Here is a 17,818-nt window from a genome sequence, read left to right on the forward strand (position 1 = left end):
GGAAGAGCAGTGAAGCTGATTCTTAAAACAGGAAATTAGTCTTGTAGGAAGGTCGGCTTCATTCCTCCTCTTGTGTATGATGTGTAACCAAAGGCCATATATTTTTTATTCATATAGTTACACTGTTTCTTCAAAAGGCATTTATTTCTCTGGGCAGTAGTATTAGTAGTATTATTAGTACCAAAATATATGAGTGATTAACTTGTATAGTCAGACCGAATGACTTGAGAGCAGGAACTGAGACAGCAAAGACTTTTAGGGCAGCTATGGAATTTTTTGGTGTCAAGGAGGAAGGGAAAATAACTGCATGAATGTTAGTCAGAGACAGAATAATAGAGAAGTTACTGTAAAAAAAACAACAAAGAAAGGCACATTTGCACCGGGGAAACATCACTTTATCTGCAGCCAGTCTTGTTGACAACCCATTTAGCATCATGGCAGTGTGTGCGGAGCTCAGTTTCAATGTGGATCATGGCTATCTAGAGGGTCTGGTAAGAGGAATGAAGGCTGGGATTCTCACTGGCACTGACTATCACAATCTGGCCCAGTGTGACACACTTGATGGTAAGAATAATATAACCCACTGTACATTGTCTTGGGTACATTTTAGTTTTGTGCAAGTCTTCCCAGAAATGTATTACACCTCCAGCTATAGACTTGTATTTCTTGTGTTTGTACATGTGTGTGCGAGTGTGTCTTATAAGTAGCTGCAGAGGAGTACTAACAGGGATCATCTTATCCACCCAGTTTCTTCACCTGGATCCCATTTCACCAAGGAGATAATCTGAATTTTCTCTCCAGGAAGCAGGCATTCCTTTCTGAGAAAGACACAAAGTGCGAGTCAGTAAAGATGAAGACCAATGAGATGTTTAAGTTCACTCACTGGTTGTCTTAGTATGGAAATGGTTCTTGCAGAGAGTCTTCAAGACAATTTACTGAAAAACAGAATCCAAAATTGCATATTTTTAGTGTGTGTTAAACTGTTCACTGTTTCTCAGTCTAATGTTGCTGTGTTGAACAAGCTGGTCAGAAAATAGCAACACTGTAGCCAAATTAAACACTGTGCTGTGATTCACCTCTTCCTGATTTTTGGTAAAGGCAACCTAACAGGAAGCAAGTGTGGAAAATTTGAGAGCAGAATTACAATGTGATGTGGGTTGAGTGCAGAACCTTTAGGTCCCTCTTCTTCTCTCCTCTCTTCAGACATGAAGCTGCACCTACAGAGTACAGACTATGGCAAACTGCTGTCCTCAACTGAAGACGACCTGACTGTGTCTCTGGTGGACAGCAAGCTGAGGGAGAACCTGGTGACTGAATTCAGCTGCCTTCGCTCCAACGCCCTACCGCCGCTCTCCACCTTTCTTGACTATATAACGTACGCTATGACATGACATTTGCTTTATCATAAATAATACCATGGGCACAAGATGAGCAAATACACACATTACTTACTTCCTGTAGTTCTCTATTCATTCAATATGTTTCTCTCCAAAAAAAGAACAATGGATTAGGTACAGAGATACATTTTGTGAGGATGCCCCTTTTTTTATTTATCCAATACTTGTACTGATTGAAATACGCTACTAAAAAGGATAATCCTTAGATAAAAGAACTCCCCAAAGAAACCACAACAAAGCCTATAATACAGTCCATTACATTCAAAGAAAACCCTCCTTTCATTGAACCTTCTCTATGTGCTTCCAGTTTCACAGTTTTTAAAAAGAAAGGCGTATTTATGAGAAAATGTGTCCTTAATGAGAAGGATATAACAGAAGGGACATCCATTCACTGTGTTCTCTGTGTTGCCATAGCTACAGCTACATGATCGACAATGTGGTGATGCTGATCACCGGGGCCCTGAAACAGAGGGATGTGGCAGAGCTGCTCCCGCGGTGTCACCCACTGGGAGCTTTCGACCAAATGGCAGCAGTGGGCATCGCCCGCACACCGACTGAACTCTACTCAGCTATCCTGGTTGACACACCGCTAGGTAGACTCATCAAATAATCTGTGTCTCATTCCCAAAGACACACACTATCAATGCCCTTTCAGTGGTTTGTTTGGCTTTACAAGCTGGAGCAGACATACATTACAAAGTTTTTAACATCACCAGAGATAATAAAATCAGGTTACTATGGAAATGAATTCTCTATCTAACATTACACTGTTTATTTTTTCTAAACAGTGGAGAGGAAACACCTTTGAAATCTCTTTGGAGTACAGAAGCTCATTTTCACCAGGAAAAGAAAAAAAAAAAACGGTGAAAAGTTAGACATTAAATACAAACAAGGTTAAGAGTCTACAGCCATGCTAGCAGCTCTGTGAGGCTTCATTTAGGCACAGAAGTGCTTTGAGTTAAATTGTATTGTCAGCATGCAAACTATGACAATGCTAACATGCTGATATTCAGCCGGTATAATGTTTACCATATTCACCATCTTGGTGTAGCGTGTTAGCATGTTAAACCATCACACTTTGAGACTGTTATTTTAGCAGAGGCTGACAGGAATGTCATTAGTTTTGCAGGTATTTGGTTGAAAAGGTTATATAAAGCGTTTGTGGCTCTAGAGGAAGCTGTGTGAAATCAGCAATTTCCTTTGGGGCTGAAGACTGTTTGATGTGGTGTTAGAAAGAAGTGAGAAGCTCATCTCTGCTTGAGTCTAGCAGCTCAAGGCCATATTAGTTGCTACTGGCAAAACACACCTGAGGTCGAGTTGCATTGTGGGTAATGTAGGTGCCAGTTTAAGGAATTAATGACTATGAATGTCAGACTATGAATGGTTGTCATGGCAATTCATACAATAGCTGTTGAGATATTTCAGTCTGAGGAAGGTAGTGGACCAACATTAAATATTATTACATTAAGTCAGAATTTGACTTACCATGACTACTTTTATCATGTTATCTATATATATTTTTCTTTTCCTGGCAGAAATAGGCTACCATACTGAAGTGATGAGGAAGCTTTATTGGATAAAAAATGATATAAACTGCACACTAATAACCAAACTGATGCCCACTGTGTTATCTGTGTCATAGCTCCGTTTTTCCAGGATGCTGTATCTGAGTCCAACTTGGATGAGATGGAAGCTGAGATCCTGAGAAACAAACTGCATAAGGTGACAGAAGATGTCATGACTACTGTAATTTATCATGATGTCTGTTTCTGAGGATGTGTGTGTGTACATATGAGCTCTGGGGATTACTACTGTCAAACATGTTAACTGCACATTCTCTTTTTAATGAGATTTGATCTTTATGGGGTTTTTTTCTTTTCAGGCATATTTAGAGTCTTTCCACTCTTTCTGTAAGAACACTGGGGGTGCCACAAAGGATATAATGTGTCCTCTCCTGGAGGTACTGTGATCATTTCCACTATATTGTCTGGTTTCACTGAAGCCTCACATACTGTATGAGACTGGTTTTGCTGTAAATACTCCACGTATGTGCATCTGTTGCAGTTTGAGGCAGACAGACGAGCCTTCACAATCACTGTGAACTCCTTCGGGACAGATCTCAGTGGTGCAGACAGGAGCGCGCTGTATCCATCATGTGGCAAACTTTACCCTGAAGGGCTGCTACTGCTGACAAAAGCAGAAGACCACGAACAGGTCAAAGCTGTGGCCGACTGTTACCCGGTGAGTCTGACCTCATCTGTACTGTAAGGGCTCCATTATGAAAGCTGCTGTGTTCTTACTGCAATAACCTTTAATCAGACATGTGTTTAACCTTAACCTAAATCTCCCTGCAGGACTATAAAATCATTTTTGATGACCCTGAACCGGGATCAGATTTTAAGACTCTGGAGGACAGATTCTTTGAACAGGAGGTAATATAACTTTAATGCTCCTAAGAAAAAGCATAGTAACCCATGGAATGATGTTGCCTCCAGGTGATTCCTCTAAAAATATTTGGATCAAACAAACACATTTCACACTTCTGATTCTTGAGGAGATTCAAAATTCAGTTTTATAAGTACAGGCAGTATGTGTCAGTCCTGGTTTAATTGACAATGTGAAGAATGTGGGTAACGCTTTAGATTACAGCCTGCAACGCAAAGCTTCATTATGCACAATTTACAGTTTAATTTTTTGTACTAATGGTGTACCAGTACAGTACATAGCAATACATACATGTAGGTACAAGGGAACAATATGTGAAGTTGGATTGAGGGGTAACAATCTGGGAACCTAAAAAGAATTTATACTGTCAGTATTTCTTTTACCAACGGGAACTTGCTGAGCTGAAACAACAAATAGTACACCCATAATAAGAAACTACAGGAAAGTGATATTCTCAGTGTGATTAATGTATATATGTGTTCATTTAACTGCCTTTCTGCCTGTCTGAGTGGCTTCAACTCTTCATCTCTTATCTTTTCTCAGGTGAAGCTGAACACGCTTGCTTTCATGCAGCAGTTCCACTTCGGCGTATTTTACTCCTACATCAAACTGAAGGAGCAGGAAGGTCGCAACATCATCTGGATCGCTGAGTGTGTCACACAGAGACAGAAGTCCAAGATACACAATTACATACCCATCTTCCAGGGAACAAAATAATCAGGCAATAACTAGTGGAACATGTTCCACATTTAACATACAATGGTACAATTTAATAAATGTACTTTATCAAACTGTATAAAAATATTTGTTGATCTCTTCATGGTGAAAGTTCGGCTGTGAGGAGAAGTTACTGTGGTTGCACTAAAGTCAGTCACCAATAATCTTCAGTGTTTGTACTACACATCACAGAAAATACAAAAAGAAGCCTTATGATTAATAATAAACTAGATGCTATAGTTAGTAAGTTCTTATTCACATTATTGGCACAAGAACAGTGTATAGTACATTACAGGAGGTATAATAACATGTGTAACTATACAGTGGGGTACAAAATGTAATATAAAATGTAATGATATAAGTAATGTAGCACAACCAGTGGTATAAGAGTGTAAATATGTCTGTTTTAGCAGCTAACAGAGGTCATAAGTCTCTCATCTTTGCTCTTCACAAGCTCGTCCATCCTTCATACTTTCACTGAAAGAAAAAGAAAACCGAGGGTAAAAAAAAAATGCAAAATCAATTTTTTGGATTTATAAATTTAAAACATCTGCCACATCCTGACAGCACAGTATTATTGATTGGACACAGTGGGAATCTAATCATGCACATCTTGGTTATATTTCACTTCAACTTACAGCACTGGACAGGGACCTCCAGTGGTATGTAGTTCTGCTGGCAGAGATGTACAAAAGCAGATGCTAATCTGCAAGGGGCTCTGGAGGAGCTCAACTCACACACCAACAAGAACTGACCAGGATCCACCTGATGGCACAGACACCCTGCTATAAAAATGCAGCTCACAATCCATCACAAACAGTGCCATGTGTCAGCCTAAAAATGAGCTACATTTTCACATTTAGTGGACAAGACAGAACATACTTATTTCATCAAATCCTGAGTTTGTGTTAATAGACATAATTCAAATTTAGTTCAATTTCCTTTAGATAACAATATACACATTTATTTTGCAGCATTTCCTTTGAGGACTATTAAATCATATTTGCACATTTTTCCACTGAATAATCGTTCCTTCATCTGTACTACGAGTGAATAAGTACAGTTGATCATGCCTGTTGTACCATGTTTGAACTTGAACATGTCCAGTTAATGAATGTCTTTATCTTGGCCATTAATCATGTAAAGGTCCATTAGAGGTCAACAGGGTGTGTGTGTGTGTGTCTGTGGTGGTGGTGGTGGGGGGGGCTGTCTGGTGGGCAATGTGCCAGACAATTGTTTTCAGTGATTTACCTTACACTTAATTAATCTTGTAATCTAAGTTCATGCTGGGTAAGAAACTGGTCATGCATGTCAGCTCTGCTTTTACACTCACCACCCTGAAGCAGGAGCTCAGTGGAGAATCAGGAGAGGAGAACAGGAAGTCACAGGTCACTGGGCTCACAGCTACTTTTGAGAGGCGCTCTGCTGTAGCTGGAGGTTTAATACACTCAGGTTTCATCTGAAGACGAAGACAAATGGTCAAACTGCAGTGGAGAACTGTCAGACACTGACATGAATGTGTAGACATTTATAGACTCCAGAGTTTAGGATTTTCCTCTGTGCTCAGTATACGAACACTGCCTGCTTACCTGCCAGCTGTAGAAAAAATCCTCCAAGTTTTCAGCTTGAGATCCATCAGGTAATGGAAAATCATTCCCTGCTTCATTGTCATTGGACCCCAACAGACCAGTGGATGTGCCTGTGTACAGAAAAACATGTATCTTCGGTGGAGCATGGACATTAAAATATTCTTTAAGATCATGAAGCTAACAATAATAAAGATCAGGAATTATGACCATGGATTCATAAATCATACTGAATCTTTAGTTTTCTTACCGTGCAACCATCCATCAAGAGTAAAACTGCACAACTCTAGCGTTAAGTCACATGACAAGGACACTCCATTCTGATTGGACACCTGCACAACGTTTGATCCTCTTCTGACAGCCACTCCACTGTCACTGTGAAAAGTGTGCATTACAGCGGTGTTGCAGTTGGCTTTTACCTGTGAGACAAAGATTTATTTATTTTTTCCTTTAATCTTTTTGTAATTTTTCAGATACCTTGCAAGAAGGCGTTCAAACGAAACTGCTGTGATAGCTTTTCTCACACATACAGGCAAACAGGGTCACCAGGGTTACCAGCAGTCACAAATACCTGTCCATTGTGCTGAATGTTGATGGTGCTGTTATTCATTCCCAGCAGGAGGAAGTTCTGTGAGTCTGAACTGAGCAGCAGTGTGAATGAGGGGTCCGCGCTGATGTCTTGGGCGAGAAGAAGTGGACATGATGCTGGGAGCTCATACAGGTTTCCATCAAACGTCACTACAAACTGATCTGCCACCAACAGAGCTTGGTCTTATGGAGAGAAACAGAACAACAAAGACAGAAAAAAGGGTCAGAATGTAAAATTATTGTCCTTTATTATTGTTAACAAACTTAATGCGAGTCTTTCTTACGCATGAAGGGGCTATCCATGATCTTCCTCTTGAGACGGTAAAGTTCAGCTGTGGGTCTGATAGAGGCGAGGGTCTGCAGGGGCCTCAGGAGCCAGTCTTCTAAAAGGATCTCTACCAGTCCAGCCTCGGCCAGCCTGGACCGGGGGAGTGTTGGCAGCGGCACTGACACAGTCACTGAACACTCACTGGAAAAACCAAGACCACTCGGTTCAGAATATCTTATTGGAATCATTTCTTTACATCTGTTTTGCTCTGGCTCAACATTTGGGCGATTTAACAGCAAATGCAAAACCTTGAAGCTTGAGGTCAAATCAGTGTTCACGGTGCTAAATTAATTTGTCTGGGTTACATTTAACCTTTGTTTCAGGAACATGCCAATGATGTAGTTTGGAGCTGCTTCAAAAAGAGATAAAAATCACTTAAAATCTGTTCAAACAACAGTTATATGTAACCTTGACATCTAAAAAACATGTTCTGACTTGGTTGTTACTGGGTGGGACTGTCATATTATAACATAATGAAGAATATATCCTCTCTTTAACCTCTTAAGTGATTTTATGAAAGGAAGGGTGCAGAGAGGTGGGACTCCCTAAAAACTTGGCATTTCACCCGGGTGCAGGTGGTTTTGCAGGACATAGCAGTGCATGCTTCAGTGAGCTCCATGACCGTCTTGCTTTGAGTGCACATTCATGAGTTTTCCACAATGAGGGTGAGTTATGTTAGTTTTGTACAAATAATGTAGGTTACTACTTTTAATTTGCACTACCCAGTCATGCTAACATTAGAATGTCATGTGTGTGTGTCATGACAATACTGTATGAAATTTACTGGCGAGCTAACGTTAGCCAACTGTTACTAAAACACTGTGCCAAGAAAAAGACTATAAGAATGTGAATTCACCTTTATGTATACACACAGACCACCTGCCTTTTTGCCTTCACTTTTTTTCATTCAATTAATGGATTGTATTGTTGTTTAGTCTCTCACAGATGGGTGAAATGCTGCAGCAGCATGAGAGAGAGAGATATACATGTGCTTACACACTCACACACACAAAGTGAAATCTTCATACAGGTAGGGTGTGAAATATGGGGGGTCTTGGGGAGAGGGGGGTTAATCAGACAAACTACATTGAATAATACACAATATTCTATTGAAGTCTTCCTATAATTTGTACATTTGGTCTCACATCTGTGTACATAGACACAATTCTTTTTTGTGCCTTGTAAGCCCGTATGGGCTGAGCATCTGGATGTAAGATAGGGTCCTTAGTTACTTTTATTGACATGTTTTGACAGACACTAATATATCCAAATTATGAGCAACATGCACTGCCTCTGGTGATTGCACCAACTGAAATGTAGTTTGGTGAGAACCTTTTGGTGTGGAAACCTACGCTATGTCCACCTGAGACGAGGTATCCTACCCCTGGCAATGGAAGTAGGTAAGTGAGGAAGGTAGGGTGTGTTTGGTCTGTGACCTGGGGGATGATGAAAATAAATTGTACTTAGTTTTATTGTAGGCTAATGATAACCTGCATGCACCTTTGTAAGAATGCAGATTATGCAATGCAATTATTTTGGTTTGATGAAAATGAGACATTGGACTGAATGGCAAAGTTTTTTGGCTAGTTTTATTTCTAAAGCTTGAAAATGAGCAAACTAGACTGAATAATACATGCATACAATATTGATCAGTTTATTTGATGCATAAATGCATACAGAATATACTACTTGTGTTCTATAATTTGTTTATTATTATTTTTAAACTGAGATTATTATTATTTGGAAACTGAAAGTCTCCCTTGTTTATCCAAAACGTGACAAGACGACCCAATGTGAGTCAATAGGAACGCGCATCAGGCACGTAACACTCTGTGTGACGCAGGACGTAAGGCACCGCCCCTGGGTGAAATACCAAGTTTTTAGGGGGTCCCGCATAAAGGTCTCAGACATGTGCAGTACCTGGGGGAGTATTTGTAGACAGAGGCCAATCGTTTCCTGACTCCTGACAGAGCCACTGCCAACCTGCTTTCAACCCAGTGGTAAGTGTGCTGGCCTGCCTAATTATAAAAAAACATCAACCATTAATGCACTCTGATCAAATACAATCACACTCACTCTAAAAATATCTACATAACGCTTTGAATGAGCTAAACTAGGAATCACTTCAACAAAAAGACAGAGTGCAGGTTTCTCACAACATCCAGGGCGACGCTGAGCGTGGCCACACTGGTCTGAGCCAGCGGCCTCAGCTGAGGGTTTTCTAACAGAGTAGGCAGGACCTCCACCAGCCGGTCAGTCCACAACGACACAGCCTCCCTCCACAGAGCGTCCAGCCTCTGGCCCCTCACATCCTGGTACACACCTGCCAGAGTGGCCAAGGGCCCTGCGGAAGGAGCAGAGAGAGCACTGAAAATAAAGGGAACAGCAATACATTTTCCTTTCTCACATCACTGAGGAAATAAAATGATGAGGAGCTCAGGGGTCAGAGTACCCTGACAAAACAAAATTTTGGTGATCATGTAAGAAGAAAACATAAGTAATGATGGAAAACAGAAAAGATTATTTTTATGCTTCAGATAATGACGTAAAGGAAGAGAGGATTAGTTTATGATTCAGAGTTTCTCAAAGAAATTAGATTTCTGCCTGTGAGGAAAGGCAGGGACCGGCTGTACGGTCGTGACTCAAGAACTAAAGGGCATTACTAAATTTAAAGCAACCAAATCTGCTGTTTATACACAACCACAGCGCACCATTCTGTGCCTGTTATAGATTATAAGTATGTAAATTTAGACTTTTTACAAGATAAAGAACCAAATTTGATCAAAGGGGGAATGGTGGTGTTGACCAGATATGAGAGCAACAAAAGATACTCCTTTGTTTTTTTTTTTCAATAACACAAACTGTGAGCTGTCATTTGGCTGACATCACTGGTTAGCGTCATCTCTCTAGACTCACTCCTCAGCTCCTGTTGTCCCAGCAGCGAGGTGTGCGCCAGCAGCCCGAGAAAGCGAGGCAGGCTGTCGGTCCAGATGCGACGAAGGGGGCTGTTCTGCCACAGAGCCGACAAACCTCTGTCTCTCTGCCCCAAGAGAGCCTCCGCTCGCTGGGAAACATGAAGAGGCACAGCGCTCAGCTCCTGGAGCAACGCACTGTCTCTGGACTGGAAGGAATGCGGAGAAGAGAAGCTGTCAGCTCGTTACAAACTGCATAATGAAACCCAGATTAGAGCCCTAAATTTGCGGCTAAGTCTAAACCACTGCAGCATCTGTTTACACCGAGTATCCTTGTGTGTGTGTGATGTGGTTACCTGTCGTCTGAATTCAGTGAGGAGATTCTGTATTGTCTTGATTCTTTCCAACAGCTTCCTCCGTATCTGGGAGCTTAAATAGTGAACACGTGCCTGTGAAAACAACAACATACAGTTCTTCAAGGCTTCATACTGTATGGTAGTTGAAATATGGCTATACTTTTTTGCTGTTGGTGATACCTCCACCGCAGTAAGACTCTCCAAACAGCCACTTGCTCTCAGCATCAGCCTGTGATTGGCTGTTCCCACAGACACGCTGCCCAAAGTTTCAGGTTTGTTGCTGCCGTCTCTTTTCTGCACATCCAGCTTTAAACCGTGATTTGTTCCCACACATGCCAACACAGTAACATCCTCGTTCAGGCCTGAGCCTGCACATAAACAGATGCGTAAAAAATGTCTTTTTATTCTTGTTTAATCTTAGTTTTAATATTTTGGGGTACTTTTGTGAGCGTTTCCAGAGATGATTCTGTATTTACCGTTCTTGTAGCCTGCCGTGGTCTGAAGACATCTTCCCTCCACTGTGCCATTCAGCCAAATCTTCTCTCTGCGGTCCAGTCTGGCCTGCACCTGGAGACCAGATCCCCGGGGCCAAGACAGGGCACTGCCCCCCACCTCCACACTCCAATTACCCATCCTAGACTGTTGAGTGTATACATACACATGTTTGTACTTATATATTTATGAGGACCCTCACTGATGCAAAAGAATTCCCTAGACCCCAACTATGGAGATTAAGGAGTGCCAATAAATATTTTTTACAGCTTATATACTTTTTTGTCCTTCTTTTTTTCTTTCTTTTCTTTTATTAATTTTCCTGCGGGGGGTTCTTTATCATATGAGGTTTAAGAGACATCTCAGTTAAAGGGTAATTGGGATAACCTTTTCTAGCCAGCAAGAGTTACGAGACTAATACCAAGAGTGAGAACCGCTCAGGGGTGTATCTGCTGTTGCGTAAGTTGTGTGATTGGAGGGGGGGGGGGGGGTATATTGTCTGAGGGGAATGGATATATTAAGGGACTTAATGGGTTTTGTTAAGGGTTATATATTTTGGATTTAATTTTGTAATATGCTTCTCTCAAAATTATAAAATGTCTCTCTCAAGGACAAGATCCTTAAGTTTGGTTGATTAATTATAAAGTCGAGTAAAGTTTCCGTTCTTTCATGGAACTGTAGAGGTCTGAGGAAATTAACTAAGATCAAACAGATCATGAACAGATTAAAACAGGAGATGTCTCTAATTAGTAAGAGATGGCCAGGACAGGTTTTTTCTTATCATTTTCCTCCCCGTCAAGAGGGGTCATTATACTTATTCATAATTGTTTCAGATCTAGAATGTAATCAAAGACCCAGGAGGTAGATTTTTGGTAGTTCAAGGCACAATTAAAGATGATAAACTGAATCTGATAAATGTTTATGGCCCAAATAATGATGATCCTGGATTTTATGCCAAGTTATTCCTTACAGTTTCCAGTCTTTCTGGACAGAATATTATTGCAGGAGACGTCAATTGTACTTTAGACCCAGCTAAAGATCGTTCAACAGAAGTTGATCATTCACATATTAACAAAAGAAAGACAATTATTCAGTTTATGGATGAACTCCATTTAATAGATTTATGGAGGGTATTAGACTTTAATTAACCTATTATTTATTATTATTTTAATTATTGTTATTCAAATAGATATCATACGTACTTGTGTATTGATTATTTCTTAATCTCTGCCCAGCTAATATCTAAAATAGAAAATTGCCAGTACAATAGTATTATCATATCAGATCATGCCTGTATTTCCTTGACTTACATAGACTCTAAATTAATTTGTGACCCTCCAAAATGGCGATTTCAGTTAAAGTGACTCCTGGAGCTCTCATTCATAGAATGTCTTGGGAAACAAATAGACTTGTTTTTTCTAATGAATACTACTGAAACCTCCACAACCACTAGATGTGAGGCCTTTAAAGCAGTTATTAGAGGACAGATCATGAGCTACATTAATACAAATTCTAGGGAAATCAATAGGGACATCACAACCGTAGACTCTAAAATAAATCTTGTTGAACAAAAATGATACCAAAATTTAGGAGACAGCGCAGAGATACAACAGAAATTACTTATTTATAGAATGAAAGGAAATACATGGAAAACTTCTAGCTTGGTGTATTAAACAGCAGCAACAAGATAGTGCTATTCACTGTATTGAGGATAGTAAAGGGAATATTATGTTTGATCCAATAGAGATAAGTAATACATTTGAAATGGCATTAGAAAAAAATTACATATATACAGCCAAACAAACAAGAGGCATTTAAGGAAATATGGGATCCCTTAGTACAGTTTCTTAGAAGGGAAGAGTTACGCTTGCAGAAATGCATCATTCTGGGAGCAATATTGTATTTTCAGTTAGAGAAGCATGTGTGTATGCACATATGTAAATGGTTATATATATGTACATGTTTTGAGTTTTTTTGTTTGTTTGTTTGTTTTGTTTTGCTTTGTTTTGTTTTTTGTCTTCTTTTCCTTTGTCTTTCTTTTCTTGTCTTGTGTTTCTATGATAGTTGATTACTCTCTGGTATGAATTCTTAGTATGAAATGTTAATGTCTTATGAACTCTTACTGTTTGTTACGAGTATTTTGTAATGTTTTGCCTGGAGGAGTCTGGGGTAGGGTGGGTGTAGGTGAGGTTAAGGGGATAATATGATATTATTCAGGCTGTATTGTATTTGTTTACTTTGATAAGTCCTTTTTTTCTTTGTCCCATGTCTATTTATGTTTAAAAAATAATTTAAAAATATTCTCCAAAAAAAAAGAGCACACAAACAGAGATGGCAGTTAATCCAATGTACAACAATAAAGTGCTACCAGTAATTCCATTACTGGTAGAAAAAGAAAATCTGTATCCAATAATATAAAAAAGGGACATGACTTATACATAACTAAATTAAACCATTACATGTACGTCATCACTGACAATCTGTTGACATGTTCCCTGTTTCACTGAATTCACTAAGAGGTTTTCTTTTAAACATTTGACAATCAACTTAACTAAGACATATTATTGTTGAATGAACACCAAGGGATCTTTCTCGTTGTTTACCTCAGAGAAGAGAGACATGTTGGTGCCCTGAGTGGTAGAGGAGTTGGTCAGGGCGAGGGTGAGGCTGCACTGATGGGGCCGTCCTGTCACCGACAGGCGAGACTGTGTGTAAAACAGCTCGTCTCCTGAGTTCAATCTGTGGGATCCTGACCACGACAGAGTCTGAACAGATCATCAGGGAAAGTGATGGTTTTTTAACATACAGAAGAAATTTATTTAAACTCTTATCAAGTTAAAAAAGAAATGTCTGAATCCTCTTTGTATTACATGTAATTAAAATGTGTTTATAACAGTAACTAGATCGGTAATTTTCTGATTTTTTTCTAACACTGGTAGGAAGTTTAACTTCTAAGCCTCTCAGACTAAGGCGGACTACTGATTAGGTATAACAAATATGACCAGATGCTGTTACATTTTATTCTCTGAGTCACGCTGAGTACTCCCCACAGGCACATAAAGCTAGAGACTACGCCAGCATGCAGTGCAACCGACAGACAGACACAGCATCACTCATGTATAGTGACACATTTATGGGTGTACGAATTACCAGTTAAGAAATAAATCAGCACACTGGTGAGTGTGACAAGTTAAAGAAGAAAAAAAACAAAAAAAGAACAGAGAGGCGTGGACTCACAGGCTGTGGTGGGCAGAGGCCCAGCAGCACTGTGTGCTCAAAGCGATCCCTGAGGTTGGTTTGGACCTTGGCCAGGAGTGTGTGTGAAGGACAGGGTGCAGGAGACACTTTGTCCAGCCCGACATTAACTTGGAGGCTGTGCATTCCCCGTGGACCCTTCTGCAAGCAACAACACACACACACACACACACACACACAAGCAAACACAAACCGAGATTTTTTAAAACTCCAGCCATCTGCTACCACATGAAGAGAGAGTTTAATACGCAGAAACTCAATGAAAAACAACACACTAATGTTGTATGTACCTGGTACTTCATGCCTTGCTTGACACTCCTGTTGTCCCATCTTAGCTCTGCGTTTTGTGAATATGAGTTTCCCTCCTGGCCCACTGACACACAACCTTTAACAGAAGACACTGCCATCTACACACACACACACACACACACACACACACACACACACACACACACACACACACACATATATATACACACATATATATATGTATATATATGTACACACAGCAAGTAATACATAATTGGGCACTCAATAAAGACTGATCCCACAAAAATGTAAACATCCTTGAGATTTGCAGATGGTGCAGCTGCACTACCTGCTGGGTTGAGAACAGAGCACACGCCTGCCCCCTGCTAGAGTTGATCTGCCACTGCTTGCTCAGGCTGAGGGAGACGTTGACAGGCACTGCGCTCTCCCATGACAGATGGGTCTGAGTGTACAAAAGTAAAAAAAAAACAAAAATACATACACTTAAAAACAAAATCATGTAATCATATTCTCAAAATAATCTACACACTTTCTGCAACTGCAAAACCAACACCACTATTGCTGCTACAAGTTTTATGCAATATCAAAACCACCAAATTCACCATGGGGTGAATTTGTGTAAGTGTGACCTATTTGAGAATGAGTATTATTCTGTCATTGTTATTGTTCATTGTTGATATATTTCATGAAAAACTGAAAATGGTGGAGGGATGTGGCAATGCACGCAGCACTTTGGGAATATTTTTTATTCCAAATGAAGCTAAATAAGATGTAAGAATTATGTTTAGTAAAATATTTATGTAATATGTATTTTTGTTCTTAGACAATAATGTAGTTTAATTTAATGCAAACAAAAATGTATGTAGCAAACCATTGTTGTATGGCGTCTATTGGAGTGGACAGATTCATGTTGAAAATAATAAATACTGAAACTAAAAGTACCACCTTGTGTTTGTATGCCTCCAACTAACCAAGTTGCAGTTTACATCCATGTCTGTCCAGACTTATATAACATTTGTAGTGTGGACTTTGAAGGAATCTAATAACAGGTATTAAGTGTATTTTTTTTACACACATTTTTTATTTTTTTATGTTTGGCTAATAAAGCTGATTCTGATAGAACACAAAGTTGTAGCCATGACAGTAGACGATGCTTCAGATATGGATGTTGTTGCAAAGAAGCTACAAATTCTAAAATATTCTTCACACACATCTTCAGAAGATCTAAACAATCACCACAGTTTCAAGGTGGAGACCCAAGATTAGTGTCACCAATTCAGTATCTGACCAAATGTGAAATATGGTCACAATCTGCCTTCTGTTTCTGGGTTATCGTGTTGAATAATGACCAGCAAGTGTTTTTGTAGAACATTATGATGTCACAGTGAAGCTCACCTTTGACCTTTTGGATATAAAATATCATCACCTCATAATTTTATTCTATTAGACATTTATGTGAAACTTTGTTATAATTAGTGTGTGAATTCTTGATTTATGGCTAAAAACGTGTTTTGTGAGGTTACAATGACCTTTGACTGCCAAAATCTAATCAGTTCATCTTTGAGTCCAAGTGGATCTTTGTGCCAAATTTGAAGAAATTCTAGCTGGATGAGGAGGCATTTTATGTCTCTGCGCTGGCCACAGCTGTTGCCGGTGCAGAGGCATAAAAAACTAAAATGTATTAGATTATATTGGGAAACTGATAATTAATAATTCATGCATTAAATGTTTTTAATATGAAAATCTGAGACAGAGGGCTGCTCCACCTGAACTAATAGATTTGGGGTCACATTTCATAATTTAAAACATGGGAGTCTATACTGATGGTTGTTTTCAGTGTTTTGGGAACATGAGCTTTAGTTTTGACAAATGTACCAAATCCACTGACATAAAGTGGCAAGACTCATCTATTGGTTACATGACTAGCAGAGATGGATACTTTAATAGCGTAAAGTGTGTGTGGTCTACCTGGTGGCTGCTGCGTTTTTCCCTCTGTGAGCTGTATGAGACTGTGTGAAGGGACAGATGGCTGAGTGTGGAGGAGAAGGGCTGTTTCAGCTCCAGCTTGGTCTCATTCATCTCCTCTGATCGACTCCACAAGCTGAGAGCTCTGACCTTCAGTTGAACAAACCATAGTTTATGAAACAAAGAAATAAGAAAAGAAATCCTTATAGATGATCAGGCTTGACATTCACTCTTTTCTTTGACTATTCTACAACCTTTAGGGGTTCGTTTCACATACAGTCATTACAATTTCATTAAACTTTGCTTGAGCATTGCCAATTGAATATGACAGTTTCATACTCCAAGAGACACAAAAGGAGACAAAAACTGAGTCAGAGACAAAAGCAGATATCACAAAAGATTGCATGAATCATGCCCTTCATGTTCTCTGGGTCATGTCACACTTTGTGTACTCTGACCTGCTCCAGTCGGCCATGCCTTGTCCAGCCTAGTGAAACGCTGTCCAGCCGACCCAGTAAGGAACGCTCCAGTGTCACCTCCAAACTGGTCCAACGGGGAATGCAGGTGATCTGAACTACAGCCAAGGACAAGAGACAACAATCTCTAGCGAGCTCAATTCTTAGATGGTTAGAGGGATTTTACTTTTTTTTTTTTACTTAAAGATACAATATAAATCTAACAGTTGTGAGGCTCTGCAGAGCTGGTTGTGTGACAGTTTACCCTTCAGGGTCTGGTTCCCCATCTCCAGTGCTGGAGGTGCAGAGTAAAGACCAGACAAGCTGAACTCCTGATTGCCCCAGACAGCTCCATGCTGGACTTGGTAGCTCCAGTTCCTGGCTTCATACACTGTCCTCACTGCAACAGTCCTGGGGAGCGGCTTCAACTACAGGAAAAAGACAGTCACTGTAACATTTAGGATGTGGGTGTATCTTCATGTCATGTCCAGGGTGCGGAAAGACAGATTGAGCCAAGGACCTGAATCAGTGTCATCATTTAATTACATCTTATAATGTTGACTTTTCTTTCTTAAAAACACATTTTACTATAGTTCCAATATGTTTTATCTGTTCTATTTTATTATTTCACCCTTTTTGTCTCATTTATATTATTTTATTGTTGGGTATTTTATTCTACTGATTTTGACTTTCTGATTTCATTTAATTTTATTGTGCTGATATGTTTTATCTTGATTTCTCCATGTAAATCATTTTGTGATTGTGTTTTGAAAAGTAAATAAAGTTAATTATTATCATCATTATTATTAATAATAATACTCATTGTTATTCTTAATTGTATATTATTAATTATAATTAAAATCTACTTTTTATGTCTGGCAAACACACATCATAAAATACAGAATTTATCTGAGCATAAAGCCTTAAAAGCCATAAAATTCAGTATATCACATGCAGAATATGTGCTCTATTTTGATATATAAAGGTGCATAAAACGTAACGTATTTAATGACACATGACTAAATATGGGCAGTGCACCCATAGTCCAATCA

General features: G+C 39.5%; 2 protein-coding genes across 2 annotated transcripts in view; one reads left to right on the forward strand and one right to left on the reverse strand.

The window, feature by feature from the left end:
• LOC137193911 (V-type proton ATPase subunit d 1-like) lies at positions 1-4,559 on the forward strand. The gene is made up of 8 exons (XM_067605359.1): positions 1-564; positions 1,204-1,375; positions 1,812-1,990; positions 3,040-3,119; positions 3,280-3,357; positions 3,462-3,638; positions 3,752-3,829; positions 4,386-4,559. Exons 1-8 carry the CDS (start codon positions 435-437, stop codon positions 4,557-4,559), a joined length of 1,068 nt encoding a protein of 355 aa, XP_067461460.1. The 5' UTR covers positions 1-434.
• LOC137193910 (uncharacterized) overlaps positions 4,062-17,818 on the reverse strand; it is a 27,659-nt gene continuing 13,902 nt past the window's right edge. Inside the window, exons 32-51 of the mRNA XM_067605358.1 lie at positions 17,032-17,194; positions 16,770-16,885; positions 16,315-16,461; positions 14,675-14,788; positions 14,367-14,483; positions 14,059-14,217; positions 13,425-13,586; positions 10,806-10,968; positions 10,510-10,697; positions 10,330-10,422; positions 9,978-10,182; positions 9,218-9,405; positions 8,982-9,079; positions 7,018-7,202; positions 6,717-6,916; positions 6,396-6,564; positions 6,149-6,258; positions 5,893-6,018; positions 5,198-5,324; positions 4,062-5,036 (exon numbers count right to left, since the gene is read on the reverse strand). Of these exons, the coding sequence (XP_067461459.1) occupies positions 5,026-5,036; positions 5,198-5,324; positions 5,893-6,018; positions 6,149-6,258; positions 6,396-6,564; positions 6,717-6,916; positions 7,018-7,202; positions 8,982-9,079; positions 9,218-9,405; positions 9,978-10,182; positions 10,330-10,422; positions 10,510-10,697; positions 10,806-10,968; positions 13,425-13,586; positions 14,059-14,217; positions 14,367-14,483; positions 14,675-14,788; positions 16,315-16,461; positions 16,770-16,885; positions 17,032-17,194 (2,841 nt within the window). The 3' untranslated portion in view covers positions 4,062-5,025. The remainder of the gene's footprint in view (positions 5,037-5,197; positions 5,325-5,892; positions 6,019-6,148; positions 6,259-6,395; positions 6,565-6,716; positions 6,917-7,017; positions 7,203-8,981; positions 9,080-9,217; positions 9,406-9,977; positions 10,183-10,329; positions 10,423-10,509; positions 10,698-10,805; positions 10,969-13,424; positions 13,587-14,058; positions 14,218-14,366; positions 14,484-14,674; positions 14,789-16,314; positions 16,462-16,769; positions 16,886-17,031; positions 17,195-17,818) is intronic.

Source organism: Thunnus thynnus, chromosome 12 (genome assembly GCF_963924715.1).
Source record: "Thunnus thynnus chromosome 12, fThuThy2.1, whole genome shotgun sequence".
Taxonomy (NCBI): Eukaryota; Metazoa; Chordata; class Actinopteri; order Scombriformes; family Scombridae; genus Thunnus; species Thunnus thynnus.

What these genes read in the sequence shown, in the direction of transcription:
- LOC137193911 (XM_067605359.1), top strand. Translation starts at nt 435, where the DNA reads ATGGCAGTGTGTGCGGAGCTCAGTTTCAATGTGGATCATGGCTATCTA. An exon ending in ACCTTTCTTGACTATATAAC is followed by an intron (nt 1,376 to 1,811) that starts GTACGCTATGAC and finishes GTGTTGCCATAG; the next exon opens with CTACAGCTACATGATCGACA. An exon ending in TAATGTGTCCTCTCCTGGAG is followed by an intron (nt 3,358 to 3,461) that starts GTACTGTGATCA and finishes CATCTGTTGCAG; the next exon opens with TTTGAGGCAGACAGACGAGC.